Source organism: Haliotis asinina, chromosome 4, assembly GCF_037392515.1.
Source record: "Haliotis asinina isolate JCU_RB_2024 chromosome 4, JCU_Hal_asi_v2, whole genome shotgun sequence".
NCBI lineage: Eukaryota > Metazoa > Mollusca > Gastropoda > Lepetellida > Haliotidae > Haliotis > Haliotis asinina.
The window spans coordinates 1,047,576-1,070,684 of NC_090283.1; the positions used below are offsets into that span (position 1 = coordinate 1,047,576).

Genomic DNA, 23,109 nt, shown 5'->3' on the forward strand with positions numbered 1-23,109 from the left:
CCAATTTATGCTGCCAGCACGTCTTTAGACCGCCGGATGTGCCTTAACGACCCAACACATCACCTACAACCACGTCGATATTAGTAAATTGTGTCCGGTATGACAGTTTACATGATACCACGTGACATCAAGTAAATTGTGTCCGTTATGACAGTTTACATGATACCACGTGACATCAAGTAAATTGTGTCCGTTATGACAGTTTACATGATACCACGTGACATCAAGTAAATTGTGTCCGTTATGACAGTTTACATGATACCACGTGACATATGCTGATGTTCGGTCAGGTCCGGTCACAGGTCGCACGTGACACCGAGATTTTACTACATGCATATCCGATTGTATGCGATCCACTGAACTATGGATAATCGGGGCTGTATTGATTTGGGTTTCTTGAAGTTTTTTTTCTGCGCACTTCGTTAATCTTAGGGCAGACACTCCCGAAACATGGATAATACCACTCAAGCGACACCGGGTTTAATCACATGGCCCAGACATCTCACGATTGTTTAAAGTAACTGTAAAGCATGATGCGGTGCTGACAATGCACGTGCATGGATCGTGGAAAACACCAATTCCAGCCAAGCAGTATGAAAAACACAAATGAAATGCCGGGATAAGACAGAAACAGCTGAGGAAGTCCCAATAACTCGGTGCGCCTAGTGGCTTTAAGATGTGTGTGTTCCCCAGGGAGTTGAGATTGATAACATGATGCACCGTTGAGACTGGCATCCAGTGGTCGAGGGAAACCGATACCAGCGCCTTGAGCATGCACTGCTTGACTGGGTATGTGCGCCTTATAAATATCTTATAATAATAAAAAATAGCCACAGGAAAGTTCAACATTGCTCCTGCAACACCATCACCAAACTCCTACAGCAGAACGACTTCGTAGACATGGGTAAACCCACACCCACTGTAGGCGGATGTCATATATAGACATTTTATTGCCCAATATGTGCAATACAGGTTCTAAGAAAAAATATTGCAATACGTATCATTTAAACAGCATATTGCGATATACTGGTATACAAATAAATACGTGACGTCACGTAATGTATATTCATCAAAATAGGCTCGTGTTGAGAGGGATTAAGAAATGTCTCTTTGAGTATTAATAACACAATTAATACTAATAACACAATTAATACTAATAACACAATTAATACTTTAATACATAGAGAATACTAAACGAGCGAAAGCGAGTTAGATACCTATACCATTCACGATTTTCATAAATATGGTATTACACGGGACACAGTTTCGTATTTTATTTATTACTTACCTAACATTAGCAAAGTAATTATTTCCCAAGAAGTCATGGAGTGTGATGACTCTTACGTTTCCGCGGGTCATATCAAGCAAGGTCTAAAACTATTTTGACAGAGGTGTTAGCATTATGACGTCATAACTGTAAAACACTTTGTAGTCCCACGTACGGCATCACGCGATGTTTTTACACAATGTGTAATAACATTGTAAATTTATTTAAACTGTGATGTCTTCAACTGGTGAGTAATAAAGCTAGTTAAGAAAATAAATTCTTGCTATAATGATCAAAACTGTCAGGTCTACTTGATCACCACTTCTTTTTGGTTTTGTACTCACAACACGAAAGGGGCTGTTGTCTATAAATGTGTTAGCATTTTACTTTCCAACTTATAAAATGCTAGTCAAACACATTATTCTAGAATTAGAAAACAGAATCGGTAACTCAAATAAATATATGTTTACCGAATGAACGGAACGTGGTTTTGATGAGGTTTGAACACACATGTGTATGGCCTGCATCATCTTCATGCAAGATTTCATGATCACATGGATTATGCCCCTTCCCCAAAAGTTCACGCAGCGATATCTGATGCTTTTGCATCGTGTTTTCGAAGCACGTGGTGTTATGAGCTATACTGAGAAAAGGTACTTCCGTGGAATAAGCAACATGTCTCACAAGGAACAGCAGATGTTGAAGGAGGAAGAGAGATCACTGGTCAACCTACACACGAAACTCAGCGACCAGCTCAACAGACTCAAGGTGAGAACAAGTACCATCTACAATGACAATCATCCAGGTGGGGGTAGTTGCCGTTTCTACATTTCAAAATAATGCGATATATACCGTGGCCGTGGGAAAGAGTTCCGCCCGAAACCCCATCTGTTTACATAATATATGTGCACCTTCCCCGGTGTAATAAACACTGGAATAAGTTCACTGATTGTGTTTTTAAACCTGTCTTGTTTGTTGAATGTGTATTTAGGGTGAGGTATGCACGTCAGTTCGTAATTGTGGTTTTTGAGTGGGGTAGGGGGTACGGTGGACAAAAGTTATGATAAGAGTTTTGAAAAAACGCTCGCAACTTTTCAAGCGGACCATCGTCTGCTCGAGTGAAAAGCTAAGCATAAATGTCACGTGACTCGAATGGAATGTTGCCGTCGTAATTAAAAAACCCAAAACATTGAACGCCTAATTGGTCATCTCTTATGTATATGTTTTTCGTGCTGCAGAATTCGTACCAGGCATGTGCGTCTTGCAGTCAAGAAGAATAAATGTGCAAATGACTGAATAACGTGCCTGTAAATATGTTATTTTTAACAAATTTAACAAAATAAACCATTAAAATATTCAAGAAAAAAATTACAAGTTTGTTTGCCTTTTAATTGAAATGATACGTTGTATTTGTTGATTTCTGTGGAGATAAATGCATAATATGAGCTTCCATACAAGGGTTTTACCCTGCGCAATGACTGATAACCCCAAAACATGGTACGTAGCTTCTAGCGCTCATGCTTCCAGACAAGACATGAAATGTACGCTGCACTGGAAACCAGTGGATGACAGAACATTTTAACAATAAATTTATGAAAGGTGATTTGATGTTTATTTATGGAATTACAGTTTTGATAATCTAATGTTGCGCAACAATGTCTGTGATAATCTTTTGCGTTATTACCCCAAAAACATGTTACACCATGGTACAGTATTATTTGCTCTTGGCTGTGCATAAATTAAAACTAAGTTTTTTAAAAAATTAAAATGAAAGTTTTTGAAAATCAGTGCAAAGTGAGAGAGTTTGGATGCCCCTGTGAACCCCAGCGTACATTTTATGTCTTGTCAGCAAGCACAAGCGCTAGAAGCTACATACCATGTTTCGGGGTTATTCGTCATTACGTGGCGAAACGCAATTGTATGTAAGTGCATGTGCTGCATTCGTCTCCATAGAAACCAACATGCACAACGTATCATTTTAATTAAAAGCCAAGCAAACCGGTAAGTTTTATTTATTTTTTTAATGTTTAGTGACAGTTGTGTGTAACATGGCGGTAAGCCTGAAATAATACAGGTGTCTCTTCTCTTCCTGAAACAGAGAGAACTCACAGGATGGCGCTAAGTGCACAGAATTGTTAACCATTCAGCTGCAGCGATAGGCCTGAGACCAAGACTAATACTTTGTGTCTAAATATATATCATTACTGTTATATACTGTATATATTATTTGTTGGATACAAATAAATTACTTTAATATTTGCAAGGAGAGTTCGTGAGATGGAAAATTCAGGGCCTGATTAAAATTTATGCTTCATTTGGGGTGTTGCACCACAAAGAGGACTTGGTCAAAGGGTGGTGGTATTTCCATTGATTGAAATAAGTCAGTAAATCATCAGCAATCAATCATTTTTTCTCATAATTGAACACAGACGATTCTTTGGTCAGTGTTTTAAGTTTAGATTTCATAGCACTACTGGCTTGTCTTGATGCTAGTGTTTGCAGTTAATTCATTGTCAGATAGGAAAACCAGCATTACTTGGCTAAAAAACCCCAGTAGATATGAAATTCTTCATTCAACAGATTTTCTTGGACATAATATATTTGTAACTTCACATGTATTAGTATTGGGGGCCGGACTGATGCTGCCTTAGTAGATACTAAGAAATAGTTATTTATGTTGCAAAACACCTGCCATACCAAGTTTAGATATTTTGAACTGTTCCATCACTGTATTATATTTTCTTCATTTCAAACGACATATAGAGTGTTCAGCGAAGTTTAGTTATATTTCATATGTTAGTTCCTATTGTGAAAGTAACTGGCACTGATGACTGAAACTGGCTGACATCATAATCAGGAGTCTGGTTCCAGGTGCTGTGCTGAGTTGTGCTTCAACACTGAGAAATGACAACCAAATAGTGGCCATCACTACTAGATACATTTACCACGCGATGCTCAGTCAGGGAAAATAAGAGAATTGTTGGATAGAATCTTTTCATTGCATTTTCATGAATAGTAGAGTAAAGTATGTCACCAGATATCAGTGACATTCTTATTTAAGCAGTTTCAAGAAGCAAAATGTAAACAGTGATACGCACCTCCTTTTCATCACCATCATGTGTGGTGATATTTCATGTCAGCTTGCTGTTGTCACGAAATCATACTGATAAAATGATTATCTGAGTGACCTCCTTGACTAAATATTATTACCATCTTTATTTTAGCAAATGTGATGAAAAAAATGTCACTGATTATCTCAGTCATTACATGAAAGTTGTAATGAACATAGTTTTCGATTGCCCAGTGAAATAATGGCTAACCATTATGAATGACGTTAACCACATTGTGTGGTTAATGCATGGCCTGTCGCCATTCTGTGTCAAACAAACAAACTGACAAGACAGAAACGAAACTGCAAGAATGGTTTACATATGAACTAAATCTATATGCATGCTCTTTTGGAAAGTCAGTTTTTTTGTGAATTTCCCTGAGATATGTTTTCATGTGCACTTTCGAAATAACTGGAATAAAGGTATGTTAAACTTCATGAGTGAACAAAAATATTGTCAGATTATGCGAGACCCGGGATAAGATCTGTAGTAAACTCACAGCATACAGTCGCAACCCACTCTGATCTGCTGATCGAGGTCCGCCCTCTGGCAGTGTAGGCATTCTGGTGAACAATCAAATTAAACTCTGTGTGAAATGGCCCGAAACTGCAGATAGTGCTGTGGTTCTAATGATCAATAAATTTGCATTTAGTCTAACCTCTTATGTGTGTATGACCCCGCCGCCTCTACCAGTTTTAATAAACTAACATGCAAAGTGTTGTGTTTGTGCAGCTTTCTTGCAGAAGTTACAGGGACCTCCACTAGAGATACGCTGGGGACTGATACCCATGGACTGATACGCACAGACTTTGACCCATGCACTGACACCTATGGCCTTTGACTCACAGACCAATAATCACAACTGACACCCATGCATTGATACCTACAGACTGATACCTACGGATTGGGACTCATGGACTGATACCCAGAGGCTGAACTCCATGGACTGATACTCATACACAGGTGCCCATGGACTGACACCCACAGATGGGGACTCGTGGACTGACACCCACAGATGGGGACTCGTGGACTGACACCCACAGATGGGGACTCGTGGACTGACACCCACAGATGGGGACTCGTGGACTGATACCCATGGACATAGACCCATCTGTCAATACTGCCTTTAATATAAGACAACTGCTGTAACAGACAAAGCACAACTAACCAACAGTTTAGAGTTAATCCAGCACTGCCAAATGTAGTAGACATTTTTGTATTCTGTATTACGTAACAGTTAATGCATGTGTAGACACCCAAAGATACTCAATGGCACCAAGTACAGATTGTGTGCAAAGTGCACACATTATTATCATACACCAGTTAATTCAAGCTGCCTGTAAGGCAATAGAAGGTTATGGAGCACCTTTAGAATACAGCACCACAACTTCTCGTACTGACTGTCTCAGTCATACGTCACATGTCAATAAGACAAGCAAGCAGTTTTGAGAGAGTCTGTCAGATGTGAATCCATGACCTTCGGATTGTTAGCCCAACAGCTGACCAACTGAACGACGTCCACTCTGTTATACAATATGCAATTTGGCATAGTCATTCCTGATATGTTACAAAAATGAAGCGAAAGTGTCAAATAGATCACAGACAATCTCGAAAGTTATGAATAGACTTGGTGCCTTATGAACAATCAATGAATGGTCCCAATGGCTCATCCGGTAATCTAGAACCTACTAAGATTTATGTCAGCATTAAATTTAATGTACCATTCCAGTGCTTCTGCTTACCTGAGCAAAATTTGGTCTTTCTCTCTCTCTCTCACTCACTCACTCACTCACTCACTCACTCACTCACTCGTGTGTTCCAGGTGGAGGAGCTTGCCCTAATCAGCATGCTGCGTCTCCAGAACCGGCCGACGTCCACCACAATGTCCCAGCACACAGACCAAGCAGATGAAGGACCAGTGAGGCAGGAGATCCAGGTACGTGTGTTCCTAGACAGGAGATCCATGGGTGTGTGTTACCAGACAGACAAAGGACCAATAAGACAGGAGATCCAGGAATGTGTGTTACCTGACAGACGAAGGACCAGCGAGACAGGAGATCCAGGTATGTGTGTTACCTGACAGACGAAGGACCAGCGAGACAGGAGATCCAGGTATGTGTGTTACCTGACAGACGAAGGACCAGCAAGACAGGAGACCCAGGTATATGTGTTACCTGACAGACGAAGGACCAGCGAGACAGGAGATCTAGGTATGTGTGTTGCCAGATAAATGAGGGGCCAGTGAGACAGGAGATCCAGGTATGTGTGTTGCCAGATAGATGGGGGGCCAGTGAGTCAGGAGATCCATGTATGTTTGTTACCAGACAAAGGGACCAGTGAGTCAGGAAATCCAGGTATTCAATGGAAGATGTAGCAGGTGATTGTCAGAGCTTAGGAATGTTTCATCTTTTTTCCTTTTCAATGTCGTCCTTGCCGATAAGTCACTTTGACCTTCAGTTTCTTCCTCCAACAGAGTGAACTGGACCAGTTGGATGAGAAGTACCAGGAAGTGCTAGACCTGAGTGTAGCTGGACACCTTGGGATGTCTGACTGTGAGTTTGGGATACAATATATGATACATCATGATTCTATAATTGTAGTCATAGTGACATACTGCCAAAGTATTGTGCAGTACCATGAGTATCCCAATATACTGATGTCAATACAATGTGTATCATAATACTAGAATTTTTAACCCCAAATATGTAAAACACCTTATGATACTAGATTCTTTAACCCCAAATACATAAAACACCTTATGATGCTAGATTCTTTAACCCCAAATACATAAAACACCTTATGATGCTAGATTCTTTAACCCCAAATACATAAAACACCTTATGATACTAACACGCCACAATTTAATTCTGGACTCACAAAAGTCCAGAAACTCTCAGCACTGTGGCCACTCTCTCACAAGGGATTTCGCAAAATTAAACAGGCAGCTGTTATGTATATGTGCTAAGGATGAAAAAATGAAAAAAATGTTTTTCGAAAACTCAAAATTTAAACTCGCTCGCCCATGGGCACGCCCATGGGCGAACAGTGGCCAATGAGTAGGCCAATGGGCAGGCCCATGGGCGAAAGTGTTTAATTTCATCCAGAATAAATGTTTTGGAGGTTGTAAATGAATGAAAAAATGTTAATAAGTATCATGACACAAATTTCAGCTTGTTGTGACTTGACTCTGCTAACTGACTGCGATTTTAAAAAATCTCGCCCATGGGTGAAAAACATATTGGCCCATGGACAAGAATACTTAATTTCATTGAAACTACATGTTTTTTTTCCAGGTTTTGCAGTTTTTCAATAAATGAACGTGTATTTATTAGTGTCTTGACACAAAATTAAGCTTAGTTTGACTTAATTCGGCTAATTAAGAGTGATTTTTCAAAAAAGTCTCGCCCATGGGCGAAAACCATTTGGCCCATGGGTGAGAATATTTACTTTTACTCAAAATACACCTTTTCCCATGTTTTGGAGGTTGTGAATGGCTGAAAGTATGTTCATAAGTATCATGTCACAAAATTCAACTCATTTTGAATTAATTCCGTTAATTTAGAGCTATTTAACAAAATTTCACCCATGGGCGAAAAACATTTTGGCCCATGGGCGAGAATATTTCCTTTTACCCCAAACACATTTTTTCCAATATTTGGAGGATGTACATGAATGAAAGTACATTTATGAGTATCATGACAGAAATTTCAACTCATTTTGACTTAATACCTCTAAATGAGAGCAATTTTGAAAACTCTCGCCCATGGGAGAAAGACAGTTTGGCCCATGGGCGAGAATATTTGCCTTCACTCAAAATACATCTTTTCCTGTGGCTTGGAGGTGTAAATGAATTAGGATATATTTATGAGTATCATGGCACAAAATCCAACTCATTATGACTTAATTCTGCTAATTGAGACCGATTTTCAAAAACATATCGCCCATGGGCGAAAAACATTGGGCCCATGAGCGAGAATATTTCCTTTTCACTCCAAATACATCTTTTCTAATGTTTTGGAGGATGTAAATGAATGAAAGTGCCATTATGAGTATCATGACACAAAATTCAACTGATTTTGACTTACTTTTGCGAGTTCAGGAAGATTTTTAAAAAATATGCCAGAATAATTACTTTTACTCAAAATACATCGTTTCCTGTGTTTTGGAGGTTGTAAATGAATGAGGATATATTTGTAAGTATCGTGGCACAAAATTCAACTCATTTTGACTTAATTCTGCTAATTTGTAACAAGTACAAGAATCTGGACTTCCACTTAAATTTTCATAGTTTTTTTTTATTGTCTTGGGGGTTGTAAATTTATAAATGAAAGTGTGTTTATAAGTATCATGACCAAAAAAATGAAATCATTCCGGTCTTAATTCGACTAATCTCGCTCGTGGACGAAAATATTTTCGTTTGCTCGTTTTCTTTATTTTGCAAACATGTGGTTTTTTAAAAATAGATGAAATTCTAATGAAAATTCAGTTTAATTTCGTGAGTTTAGTTTTATGCAATATCCCAGGAATATGGCGGCGGTTTCTAGATAATCGAGTTTGGATCAGACAATCCAGTGATCAACAGCATGAGCATCTACCTGCACAATTGGGAACTGATGACATGTGTCAGCAAAAGTCAGCGAGCCTGACCACCCCATCCCGTTAGTCACCTCTCACGACAAGCATAGTCGCCTTTTATGGCAAGCATGGGTTGTTGAAGCCCTCTTCTACTCCAGATCTTCACGGGTCCCGAACACAGAGCTTTACTTCCAGCAACATATACAGTACACTTAGAATACTAAGCCTTGAGATTCTTTTGAATTTAGGTATTCTATGAATATAACAAAATTCAGCCTATATCTATGAAGTTGAAGTTATTTGTGAAAGCCCTAATCAAGAGTGACGAAACTCCAGTGACTATGCTGGGACACATTAATAAACGGTGTTGTGAGATCTTTAAACTGTATTGAAATATGTCTTGTCAATTCCACTGACATTCGCCAAATGTACCTACCTAGTAGTTTTAAGTGTACCTACCCAGTTTAGCGTGTTTCGTTTTAATAGTGTGGTCTCCATTTTTAGTAATTCCCGTTTGCCAGTCCCGGCTTTTCTTCGTCCGAGGTTTTATGGGGTATTCTCCTATTTGTCAGACCAGAAATTATCTACAACAGGGGTAGGTCACTCGCTTGTTTTCTTTACCATTTGTACTAATTAGTATGCGCCTCCTCATGCTCCAATGCACACAGTGACCAGATTCGTCTCCATCGCAACTTAGGCTGCGTTTAACAGTACTTCAGCCAGTTTACTGTATCAGTCGAAATCTTACAATGAATGAATGAATGAATGAAGAGCAAGAAGTATATGTGAATGAATGAAAGAAATGATAAAAGAAAGAAGTACATATGTGAATGAATGAGAAAGATATAATAAAAGAAAGAAGTACATATGTGAATGAATGAAAGAATAAAAACATGCTAAAGAACGCAAAACTATTGTTAGATCACATGTGTTAACATCAGCTTGTTATTGTCTCCCTGGTCAGACGTAACAATTGTCAGACAGGCTAAAACAACAAACTATCTGGTTGACTGCACAGCTGCCTGTTGACGTAGTATACCCACATCACCTACTTTTCCTGCGTAACCTTCATCTACATCACCACCCTTAATATATTGAGCAGAGAGCACAGAAGGCCCTATAGCTGTAACCACTGAACCGTGGCGTCTCTCTGCTCCCAAGTTCCCAAGTGGGGGTGTCCTTTCCTACCTATTCCATTAATCTTTAAAACATCTAACAAGCTCAACGCATGTGTTTTTGTACTCAAATGTGTGTATTGTTTATGTATTATTCAGTTGATAAATTATTATTTCATGATACATATGTGTACAATATTTTGCTTCGATTCTGTAACTACCCACATTATGACATTGAGACCATTCTGATTTATCGAGTAAAATACGATTGTATAGTTTTGAGTTTGAATCTTGGCATATTTTACTGGTATGCCACTTTTGCACTCTGCCCTTTTAAAGGGGGCGTGCATATTTTGGTGGTTTTTAGTATTCCATCTATTCATTTGGATTTATTAATTTATTTGTTTTTGTTTTGTTTTTTACTGCTAGTGGGCCTGTTAGTCTGCTTTGATAACTGTAAATTTATTCTGACGTTTGACGAGCGGAACATGAAGTGTTGTTATCATGTATGTTATGTAATTATATTATTGGTATGGAGCGGCATTGATATGTATGTTTATGCTTGCCAATCCAGTCCCGATTACTTGAGGAGATTAGTTTAAACTATAGATTACCGTATCCATACTATTAATGTGTAATCATTATATCGGAGTATGGGGAATACGTAATGTAATCAAGATTGACTTTGCGTTTACTTTTCTATTTTTTAAATAAATTTTCACTATTTTTGCTACACTCGAAAAGATTTACTTTGGCTTTCGTGATTGTGGTCTCTAAGCATTTTAGAAATTATGTTGTTGAGACAACTAGAACTGTTGATCTGCAGTCTTTCAAAATTCATTTTCACGAGATATATTCTCCCTTTTTACCAGTTCTCAAAATGAACATATAGCTGTTTGCACAAAGGTATCTTCCCGTTAAATAAGTAGGACATAGCATAGCAGCGCATTTGCCATAACTGAAGTTGTTAAAATGATCCTGAAAACTGTCATTTTCAACATTCACCTTGCAAGCAATTTTATCAAGAAACTAAATAACTCATTACTAATGGAAGGAGTGAACTGAAAGCCCATTTTATTAACTGAAGTCACTGATTGAACTCGCTAACATCGATTCACTTACATTCTGGTACACGTGTCTTATTTCGTTTCCTGAGGACACACATTTTACTTTTTTTATAGAAAATCCGTGTCTAATCCCATAAAACAACACCGTTGTCACTACACCAAACGATTTTGACCTCGACCTAAAACAAATGTTTAACTTACAGGACTACCTGTAAGATATCCCTTTCTTGATAACGAGTTTAACAGCTACGCCGAAATGCTGATTACCTTATAAGAAGTTGTATATCCAAAGAACTTTCGTGTTTTTTTCCAAATGATCATGACCTGAACAGATATTACTTTGTCAAAGACTTCATGAGTGATTTTCAAGTTCTAATCCACACACTGATTTCCACTTTTTCATCATTTTGACTTTTATCTCAGTTTGTTGAATATCTCAGCATAACTCGCAAAGACAATGGAAACAGAGCGGAACGATGACGCTTTCTGTTTCTTCCGCGTTCACTTACGTAATTTCCGCAAAGCGCCTACGACAATTTGCACCGAAAGTCATGTCTTGTCCGCTGGTTTGTTTATTGGAGTAAAACAGCTGCCGCTTTCAAGTGTATTTTACTTGTCATATACAAAATTCATCCATGGATCACATTAGGTCATTAGGGGACACCAGCTTTGAAATGAACAGGTGTTCGTGAGTGTATATGGATGAAAAAGACTGATTGCGCAAGACGCGCAGCCAAATATCTCACATTCAAAGGAAATCTCGAATTGATTGTTTTATAAGGCGTCGACCTGACCAGTTGGTTTTGGTGTTGTGTATAAACCTCCTTTGCAAGAACTTTGTCAAGCATACCTGCTTTGTCCTTTTGCAAGACCTGCACATATTAATGTTTGAAAGACATTGACATTTATGTGCATGTGCTCTGGAAAACCTTGTCCGGCACGATATTCCTTCCAATTTAGTTATTGTGTGCATGCTGCATTTCAATTTTGGAAATGTGCTTAAAACATATTTTGATTCTCAAAGAACGTGGTTCGTTTAGCAAGTAAAATATTGCTTTGATTAACACTTCACCAGTACTATACAATATTACAGAATACACAAAACCGGATACACAAACACGACAAATTATAGCATTGTGATTAGGGATATATGGGGCTATAGGAGTCCCTTTTTATCCACCGAGACAAGTCCTACACGCCCTGGTGGGGTGTGGAATCGGGGGAGGGGGTAACGGAGGAGATGACCACTACACACGTACTCCATACGCTATCATGGTCTTCCTTACTGCTTGAAGATCGACCTTTTCTCACTGTGGTCTATGATGACTTCGGTGAACGGAAAAGAACTTATTCACTGTGAAAACCAGAAAATAGTTGAATCCGTCTACGATTTTATCATAAAACACAAAGCTTGATTTTTAATTTTTTAACAGGAAACTAATTAACTTGTCAAAAACCTTCTCACAAATGTTCAGTGTTTCTACAAAGAGCTAGTCAGACACAACAAACCATAACTCTATTTTTCATGTTTACTTATGTGATAGTTGTATTTTATGTAATGATATGTATGCCTATGTTATTATATGATAGTTCATATGGATGACGACACATGCTTCATTTATATTTTGTATTATATGCTGTATGGGTGAAGTACTGTAAAGCTTGTTCACCAGTCCCAATCAGAGTTCCAAAACACACAAATATACAACAACATGGAGATGTGTGGAGAAAATGGAGACATATGGAGAACAGCAATGTCATAACTGAACAGAAATCATTCCCTCTATTGGTGAAGGCCATGTGGGATTAGTTAAACAAAGAAATCTAGTCGACCATGTCTCCTAATCCTCTTACTCCTTAAACAAACGACTTGCCTGGGCTGTCTAAAATTGAATTGAAATTTTTGTAAATTCGATGTTTCGGGTATTACGTGAGGAGATAATCAGGTGTCAACACTATGGCGTTCGACATTCCGGACATGAAGGAAAACCAAATACGTTATAAAGTACAGTAATGTGGTCACTATGAGCGAGGCAGACGGTCTGATGAGCACAGCTCATTACGGAAATCTCTTGTCTTTGGAGCTGCTCGTTGAGACGCTGAAGCCTTCTGTCAAGTTCTTCTTTATTCTTTATTGTGGCCACTGTGTCACAATATGCTGTTTACAATGCTTACAAACCCTCGATTCACGATGACGCCAACTTTCTCGTTTACTGTTCGTGCGACGACTATCTTTCAGGAATTGGTTCCACAGCTCATTCTTTCACCGATGTGTTTGTGTATGTGTTTTAGCTCGTTAATTAGCGTAGAGACGAGTCTTCTGCTATTCTCGGGCACAAGTTCTCCAAGGCAGTCGACGCTCCGGGTGTCATTAGAACAGTGTTGAGCACTGTCACACTCCACTGCTTTTCGACAGCCCTGTTGTGTATTTGATAAAACAATGGAGAATCCGGGTGTGAACCAAAAGAGGATACCACCATTCTCATCGGTGGATGAAATGGGATGAAGAAAACCCGCATACTCTTCATCACATTGCTACACCGTATTTACCATAATGAATGTTTAAATATCACTTTATGTAAATAGAGCATCAAAACAAGCTGGAACCATGTATTATATTAAGATGGTACTAACTATACTCGATTCGAAACACTGCTTTACAGTTCACTGACTGCCGTGGATGCAGGCTTTTCCCACGTGGCGGGGTAAAAACTTAATGATCTATTATCCCTCGCAAGGCCACGTGAACCTATCAGAAATGGACATACTTAAATGGGGTAGGAGAAATGTGCCCTGTACGTTCTTATGAACCTTGATCTTTCAGGTACATTTCATCAGTTGTGTACAAACAATGGTCTAGAATAATGTTTCAAACACTTTAATAAGTACTGATGCAGGGGCTCATTATATATGTTCTTGTTTACGTCCCGCTCGTCAAACGTCTGAATAAATTTACAGGTACCAAAGCAGACTCACTCGCTACGCCACTAGCAATAAAAAAACCAAACAAAGCAAAAACAGACAAATCAATTAATTTAAACAAATAGATGGAATACTAAAAACCACCTAAATATTAGCATGCATGCATCATTTAAAAAGATAGAGCGCTAAAGTGGCAAGATTCAAACTCAAAACTATTCAATCGTATTTTACTCGATAAATCAAAATGGTCTCAATGTCATAATGTGGGTAGTTACAGAATCAAAGCAAAATATTTTACATGTTTATGTACGATTTATTTAGCAAAGCCAGAAAAATCCCCGACAAACACGGCCGCTTCTCCTCAATACGTGGGTTTGTGAGAGTGAGGGTACTCACTACAAGGCTCACTCCCATTAGTTAACAAGGCGTCCTCCCATTTTATGTATTTTTAACTCGATAGGTACGGAAAATTAATTAGGCGATGTGGGTATGTCATGACTGGTTGATTTCTCAGGATTAGGTGAATTGGGTATGGTAGAGTCGATATACTATGATCATAGGGGATTTAGCAACCATGTTGGAGTGAAGGAATGACAAAACTCTGTGATAGATTAATGAGTGTCTTTTTTAAGCATTATGAAAATGGTAATGGTAAATTAACACAAAATGCCCTAAACCTGTCCAGCGTGTGAGATATATATATATATAATTTATCAACTGAATAATACATAATAATACTCTTATGAGTATGTATAACATCACATTTTAATAAAAAGATGCATGCGTTGAGCTTGTTAGATGTTTTAAGATTAATGGAATAGGTAGAGAAGGACACCCCCACTTGGGAACTTGGGAGCAGAGAGACGCCACGGTTCAGTGGTTACAGCTATAGGGCCTTCTGTGCTCTCTGCTCAATATATTAAGGGTGGTGATGTAGATGAAGGTTACGCAGGAAAAGTAGGTGATGTGGGTATACTACGTCAACAGGCAGCTGTGCAGTCAACCAGATAGTTTGTTGTTTTAGCCTGTCTGACAATTGTTACGTCTGACCAGGGAGACAATAACAAGCTGATGTTAACACATGTGATCTAACGATAGTTTTGCGTTCTTTTGGAAGGGATGGCCGTGGTGTATCATTTATTCTTTCATTCATTCACATATGTACTTCTTTCTTTTATTATATCTTTCTCATTCATTCACATATGTACTTCTTTCTTTTATCATTTCTTTCATTCATTCACATATACTTCTTGCTATTCATTCGTTCATTCATTCATTCATTCATTCATTGTAAGATTTCGACTGATACAGTAAACTGGCTGAAGTACTGTTAAACGCAGCCTAAGTTGCGATGGAGACGAATCTGGTCACTGTGTGCATTGGAGCATGAGGAGGCGCATACTAATTAGGACAAATGGTAAAGAAAACAAGCGAGTGACCTACCCCTGTTGTAGATAATTTCTGGTCTGACAAATAGGAGAATACCCCATAAAACCTCGGACGAAGAAAAGCCGGGACTGGCAAACGGGAATTACTAAAAATGGAGACCACACTATTAAAACGAAACACGCTAAACTGGGTAGGTACACTTAAAACTACTAGGTAGGTACATTTGGCGAATGTCAGTGGAATTGACAAGACATATTTCAATACAGTTTAAAGATCTCACAACACCGTTTATTAATGTGTCCCAGCATAGTCACTGGAGTTTGGCCACTCTTGATTAGGGCTTTCACAAATAACTTCAACTTCATAGATATAGGTTGAATACCTAAATTCAAAAGAATCTCAAGGCTTAGTATTCTAAGTGTACTGTATATGTTGCTGGAAGTAAAGAGCTTCAACAGCCCATGCTTGCCATAAAAGGCGACTATGCGTGTCGTAAGAGGCGACTAACGGGATGGGGTGGTCAGGCTCGCTGACTTGGTTGACACATGTCATCAGTTCCCAATTGTGCAGGTCGATGCTCATGCTGTTGATCACTGGATTGTCTGATCCAAACTCGATTATCTAGAAACCGCCGCCATATTGCTGGGATATTACTGAGTGCGACATAAAACTAAACTCACGAAATTAAACTGAATTGTCATTAGAATTTCATCTATTTTTAAACCACATGTTTGCAAAATAAAGAAAACAAGCAAACAAAAATATTTTCGTCCACGAGCGAGATTAGTCGAATTAAGACCGGAATGATTTCATTTTTTTGGTCATGATATTTATAAACACACTTTCATTCATATATTTACAACCCCCATGACAATAAAAAAACTATGAAAATTTAAGTGGAAGTCCAGATTCTTGTACTTGTTACAAATTAGCAGAATTAAGTCAAAATGAGTTGAATTTTGTGCCACGATACTTACAAATATATCCTCATTCATTTACAACCTCCAAAACACAGGAAACGATGTATTTTGAGTAAAAGTAATTATTCTGGCATATTTTTAAAAATCTTCCTGAACTCGCAAAAGTAAGTCAAAATCAGTTGAATTTTGTGTCATGATACTCATAATGGCACTTTCATTCATTTACATCCTCCAAAACATTAGAAAAGATGTATTTGGAGTGAAAAGGAAATATTCTCGCTCATGGGCCCAATGTTTTTCGCCCATGGGCGATATGTTTTTGAAAATCGGTCTCAATTAGCAGAATTAAGTCATAATGAGTTGGATTTTGTGCCATGATACTCATAAATATATCCTAATTCATTTACACCTCCAAGCCACAGGAAAAGATGTATTTTGAGTGAAGGCAAATATTCTCGCCCATGGGCCAAACTGTCTTTCTCCCATGGGCGAGAGTTTTCAAAATTGCTCTCATTTAGAGGAATTAAGTCAAAATGAGTTGAAATTTCTGTCATGATATTCATAAATGTACTTTCATTCATTTACATCCTCCAAATATTGGAAAAAATGTGTTTGGGGTAAAAGGAAATATTCTCGCCTATGGGCCAAAATGTTTTTCGCCCATGGGTGAAATTTTGTTAAATAGCTCTAAATTAACGGAATTAATTCAAAATGAGTTGAATTTTGTGACATGATACTTATGAACATACTTTCAGCCATTCACAACCTCCAAAACATGGGAAAAGGTGTATTTTGAGTAAAAGTAAATATTCTCACCCATGGGCCAAATGGTTTTCGCCCATGGGCGAGACTTTTTTGAAAAATCACTCTTAATTAGCCGAATTAAGTCAAACTAAGCTTAATTTTGTGTCAAGACACTAATAAATACACGTTCATTTATTGAAAAACTGCAAAGCCTGGAAAAAAAACATGTAGTTTCAATGAAATTAAGTATTCTCGTCCATGGGCCAATATGTTTTTCACCCATGGGCGAGATTTTTAAAAATCGCTGTCAGTTAGCAGAGTCAAGTCACAACAAGCTGAAATTTGTGTCATGATACTTATTAACATTTTTTCATTCATTTACAACCTCCAAAACATTTATTCTGGATGAAATTAAACACTTTCGCTCATGGGCCTGCCCATGGGCCTACTCATTGGCCACAGTTTAAATTTTGAGTTTTCGAAAAAAAAATTTTTCATTTTTTCATCCTTAGCACATATACATAACAGCTGCCTGTTTAATTTTGCGAAATCCCTTGTGAGAGAGTGGCCACAGTGCGGAGAGTTTCTGGACTTTTGTGAGTCCAGAAATAAATTGTGACGTGTTTACTAGATTCTTTAACCCCAAATACATAAAATACCTTATGATGCTAGATTCTTTAACCCCAAATACATAAAACACCTTATGATGCTAGATTCTTTAACCCCAAATACATAAAACACCTTACGATACTAGATTCTTTAACCCGAAATACATAAAACACCTTGTGATGCTAGATTCTTTAACCCCAAATACATAAAACACCTTATGATACTAGATTCTTTAACCCCAAATACATAAAACACCTTATGATACTAGATTCTTTAACCCCAAATACATAAAACACCTTATCATAATAGATTCTTTAACCCCAAATATATAAAACACCTTATGATGCTAGATTCTTTAACCCCAAATACATAAAACACCTGATGATGCTAGATTCTTTAACCCCAAATACATAAAACACCTTATGATGCTAGATTCTTTAACCCCAAATGCATAAAACACCTTGTGATGCTAGATTCTTTAACCCCAAATACATAAAACACCTTATGATGCTAGATTCTTTAACCCCAAATACATAAAACACCTTACGATACTAGATTCTTTAACCCGAAATACATAAAACACCTTGTGATGCTAGATTCTTTAACCCCAAATACATAAAACACCTTATGATACTAGATTCTTTAACCCCAAATACATAAAACACCTTATGATACTAGATTCTTTAACCCCAAATACATAAAACACCTTATCATAATAGATTCTTTAACCCCAAATATATAAAACACCTTATGATGCTAGATTCTTTAACCCCAAATACATAAAACACCTGATGATGCTAGATTCTTTAACCCCAAATACATAAAACACCTTATGATGCTAGATTCTTTAACCCCAAATACATAAAACACCTTGTGATGCTAGATTCTTTAACCCCAAATACATAAAACACCTTATGATGCTAGATTCTTTAACCCCAAATACATAAAACACCTTATGATGCTAGATTCTTTAACCCCAAATACATAAAACACCTTATGATGCTAGATTCTTTAACCCCAAATACATAAAACACCTTATGATGCTAGATTCTTTAACCCCAAATACATAAAACACCTTATGATGCTAGATTCTTTAACCCCAAATACATAAAACACCTTATGATACTAGATTCTTTAACCCCAAATACATAAAACACCTTATGATGCTAGATTCTTTAACCCCAAATACATAAAACACCTTATGATGCTAGATTCTTTAACCCCAAATACATAAAACACCTTATGATGCTAGATTCTTTAACCCCAAATACATAAAACACCTTATGATGCTAGATTCTTTAACCCCAAATACATAAAACACCTTATGATGCTAGATTCTTTAACCCCAAATACATAAAACACCTTATGATGCCCCAAATACATAAAACACCTTATGATGCTAGATTCTTTAACCCCAAATACATAAAACACCTTATGATGCTAGATTCTTTAACCCCAAATACATAAAACACCTTATGATGCTAGATTCTTTAACCCCAAATACATAAAACACCTTATGATGCTAGATTCTTTAACCCCAAATACATAAAACACCTTATGATGCTAGATTCTTTGACCCCAAATACATAAAACACCTAATGATGCTAGATTCTTTGACCCCAAATACATAAAACACCTTATGATGCTAGATTCTTTAACCCCAAATACATAAAACACCTTATGATGCTAGATTCTTTAACCCCAAATACATAAAACACCTTATGATGCTAGATTCTTTAACCCCAAATACATAAAACACCTTATGATGCTAGATTCTTTAACCCCAAATACATAAAACACCTTATGATGCTAGATTCTTTAACCCCAAATACATAAAACACCTTATGATGCTAGATTCTTTAACCCCAAATACATAAAACACCTTATGATGCTAGATTCTTTAACCCCAAATACATAAAACACCTCATGATGCTAGATTCTTTAACCCCAAATACATAAAACACCTTATGATGCTAGATTCTTTAACCCCAAATACATAAAACACCTCATGATGCTAGATTCTTTAACCCCAAATACATAAAACACCTTATGATGCTAGATTCTTTAACCCCAAATACATAAAACACCTTATGATGCTAGATTCTTTAACCCCAAATACATAAAACACCGTATGATGCTAGATTCTTTAACCCCAAATACATAAAACACCTTATGATGCTAGATTCTTTAACCCCAAATACATAAAACACCTTATGATGCTAGATTCTTTAACCCCAAATATATAAAACACCTTAAGGTCAAAACAAAATCAGTATTGAAGTGTTTCATGAAAGCCTGGCAGCATTATTTACTGTTCTTTCGGAAAAAAGATATTTAAGTTCATACACAGACTTTGTGAATGTTAATATGGTATGAGTGTTTTGCATGTATATGGTTGACACAGTAAGTGTTCTTGACAAGAATTTCTGAGAAATGTTTACTTATGAAGCGAAAGTAAATTGGCTTATATTTTAATCAGCAAACACAAGTATGTCACATTTCTTGACAGATATTGTGATTTAGTGATCAATTAAACATTGATGTATCACTCCTGTGTGGCCAAGAACCTTGGGATGTCTGACTTTGTATCACTTCTGTGTGGGCAAGAACGTGTGACTGTATGTTTGTCACCTTGGTATGTCTGAGTGAATGAGTTTATTTTGGCTCATTGCTCAGCAATATTCCAGACAATCAAGATTGTTTTGAGATATGTGATGACATGTGTCAACCATCTCAGTCTTCACTAGCACAGATCTTCACGGGTGTATGACCAGGTACCTTTTGATACCTGACTATGTTTTTGTCAGTTTGGTCCCGAGTTTAGTCTGATGGCATGTCTGTGATGTCTGACTGTATGATTGTGACCTCAGTGTGACCGAGCACCTTGGGATATCTGACTGTATGGTTGGGACCTCTGCACAGTCAGGCCCCTCCGAATGTCTCAATACGAGTTTGTGGCCTCAGCGTGACCGAGCACCTTGGGATGTCTGACTGTATGGTTGGGACCTCTGCACAGTCAGGCCCCTCCGAATGTCTCAATATGAGTTTGTGGCCTCAGCGTGACCGAGCACCTTGGGATGTCTGACTGTTAGTATGGTCTGTCGTCTGTATTTACTGAATGTTATCAATGTTGCAGACCAAGGGGAGGAGGAGGAGGAGGAGGAAGAAGATGAGGATGATGAAGATGATGAACCAGAGACTGTCACAGACCAGTTGTCAGCCTTTCTGGATGAACTGTCGGCCAGAAACAAGTGAATTCAAAGTGGACATCACTGGACAGGACAAGATACTGCATCTCACACAAGCCAGCTTCAGTACATCAGCCTGGTCTTTCATTTAGTCGAGCCACTGACCTATGGATACTGACCACTCATGTTTATGTAATTATTAGGTTTGGATGCATACAATAAATCAAAACCGATGTTTGAAATGTCATGCAGAATGAAATTCCAAAATGTTCTGGACCTGTTCCTATTCTGGAATATTGTGGAATGCAGGAACCTGGATTATTCTGTGGATAATTTTCTAAATCAGGTGGGATTGATCCCATCTAAGACAGATCGTAAAGAACCTTGGAGGTACTCTTTCAGTGATCACATGCAAACACCTAATTGTGGGTACAGCTATGGGCATTAAACTTGGACGAAGTACTGTCCCAGTACATCCAGTTGTGAATGGCTACCTTTTAAGAAAAGAAAAAGCCACATTAACTCAGTGTGCTTAGTTGGCAGCAAGAGTTGTATGATCCCCAGGGAGTTGAGATGGAATATGATGGACCTTAGATGATCCAGGGAAAACGGTGTCTTTGAGCCGTGGTAGTGGATTTGGGCGCTACACAGAGTGAGTGTGAGAGACTGATGGCGTGTTTGTGTCACCAGTGACATTGATGAACTGCCTGTAACCCTGGTGTGGAGTGTTTGTACAAGTAGCCAGTGACACTGATGAACTGCCAGTAACCCTGGTGTAGAAGCAGTCAGGGACATGAATCCACATTCTCAAGTGCTGCAGAACTGTAAAAACAGAACTGATGTTCGCATTAAACACACCACTTGAAAATATGTTTACTGTTTTTCGTCAAAATAGCGTGCATCTTTGAAGAGCATGTTCCTATTGCCACATTTGACTTGATCTTTTTCTTGACAATATGACATATTATAAATCTGGAGTGTGCTTCTGACTATGTATCAGGTCATCTCGTTTTCCCAGAATAACCGCACTTGAGGTTTTTGTTTTGGAGGGACATGTTTTATTTTTCGTTAGTGAGACCGCTTTCCAGGGTTTACTTTTCCTAACCTTATATGAACATCAACATTCTAAAGATACACGAGTGTTTGAAATCATTTTAGATTTAAGTCATATTACAAAAGATTTCCGAAGCGAGGTTGGAACTGCAATTCTCTCATCCGTAGGCAGTCGCTCTACCGCACGGCCACCGGGCTGACGAAGGGGAATGGGTTAATTATCTACTCATAGTCATTAAATTGATTTTACGCGCTCTTCAGTTACTGTTATGTAGCTTCATTAAATTATCATCTACATTGTAATTACCCGTCATTGACGTTATATATGTTAGAGGAAACACTTCTCGGTTTTGGGAAATCCCTCCCACTCCGGTTTTACATTGTCTACCAAAACCACGGAGGCGTGTTTTCTCCTACTTAATTCCATGAATACTTGTGTTGCAGACGTGGCTGCATCAGAGTGATGAGCTGCATCAGAGTGATGAGCTGCATTATAATGCATCCACAGACTGAGGACATTTCCGCCTTTCTGTCTGATGAGACAGTGTTTGGTGGATTTGGGACCATTGTCTCTTCCACCAAAGTCTTATAGTTGACAGTCCAAGGACATGGGCATATATTCGTGGAAATGGACAGACATTGTCGATAACCTGTAAAACCCCCGTTAATCACTTGCAGTCATTGGGAGTTGCATCCCAATCCATGCTGGTCTGCTGACAAGAATAAACATACCAAGGATCTCATTCCATGTGCTGTGATAATGAGTAGTAATAAAGACAATACTGTTAAAATGGTAGCAAGGTTTAACTGTGGACTGATGGCGTGTTTGTGCAACCAATGGTGGCTGACCCTCGCTGCATTGACATGGAGTGCCTGAAGGTTTCTGGTACTGACTTTGACACTAAACACTATACTGACGCACGGCTAGTTCCTATGTCTTCTCAATATATATAACATTTCGCGAACTTTGCTATGGCCCGGGTCGCACCACCGGCCACACACTGCCCAGGGATACCAACCCTTTCCAGTTGTCGGCATGGCGCCAGTCAGTGTGTCCAACATCCTGGATACGGACGTGTCAAAGAGAGTGGTGGTTATGCTGACACGTCATCGTATCCAGTTGCACAGACCGATGGTCATTGTTGATCAC

General features: G+C 38.2%; 1 protein-coding gene across 2 annotated transcripts; it reads left to right on the forward strand.

Annotated features, from left to right (window-relative positions):
* The first annotated feature begins 1,872 nt into the window (after positions 1 to 1,872).
* Positions 1,873 to 21,774, forward strand: LOC137282041 (snRNA-activating protein complex subunit 5-like). Of its 2 annotated transcripts, XR_010956785.1 has the most exons (5): positions 1,885 to 2,035; positions 6,200 to 6,313; positions 6,851 to 6,929; positions 20,855 to 21,633; positions 21,689 to 21,774. XR_010956785.1 is itself a non-coding variant. In XM_067813791.1 (4 exons), the coding sequence occupies exons 1-4, from the start codon at positions 1,901 to 1,903 to the stop codon at positions 20,971 to 20,973; spliced, it is 447 nt and encodes a 148-aa protein (XP_067669892.1). In that variant the 5' UTR covers positions 1,873 to 1,900; the 3' UTR covers positions 20,974 to 21,774. The 2 variants fall into 2 exon arrangements, 1 of the variants encoding a protein (XP_067669892.1); XM_067813791.1 differs by having other exon boundaries at positions 1,873 to 2,035; positions 20,855 to 21,774.
* The last annotated feature ends 1,335 nt before the right edge of the window (positions 21,775 to 23,109 follow it).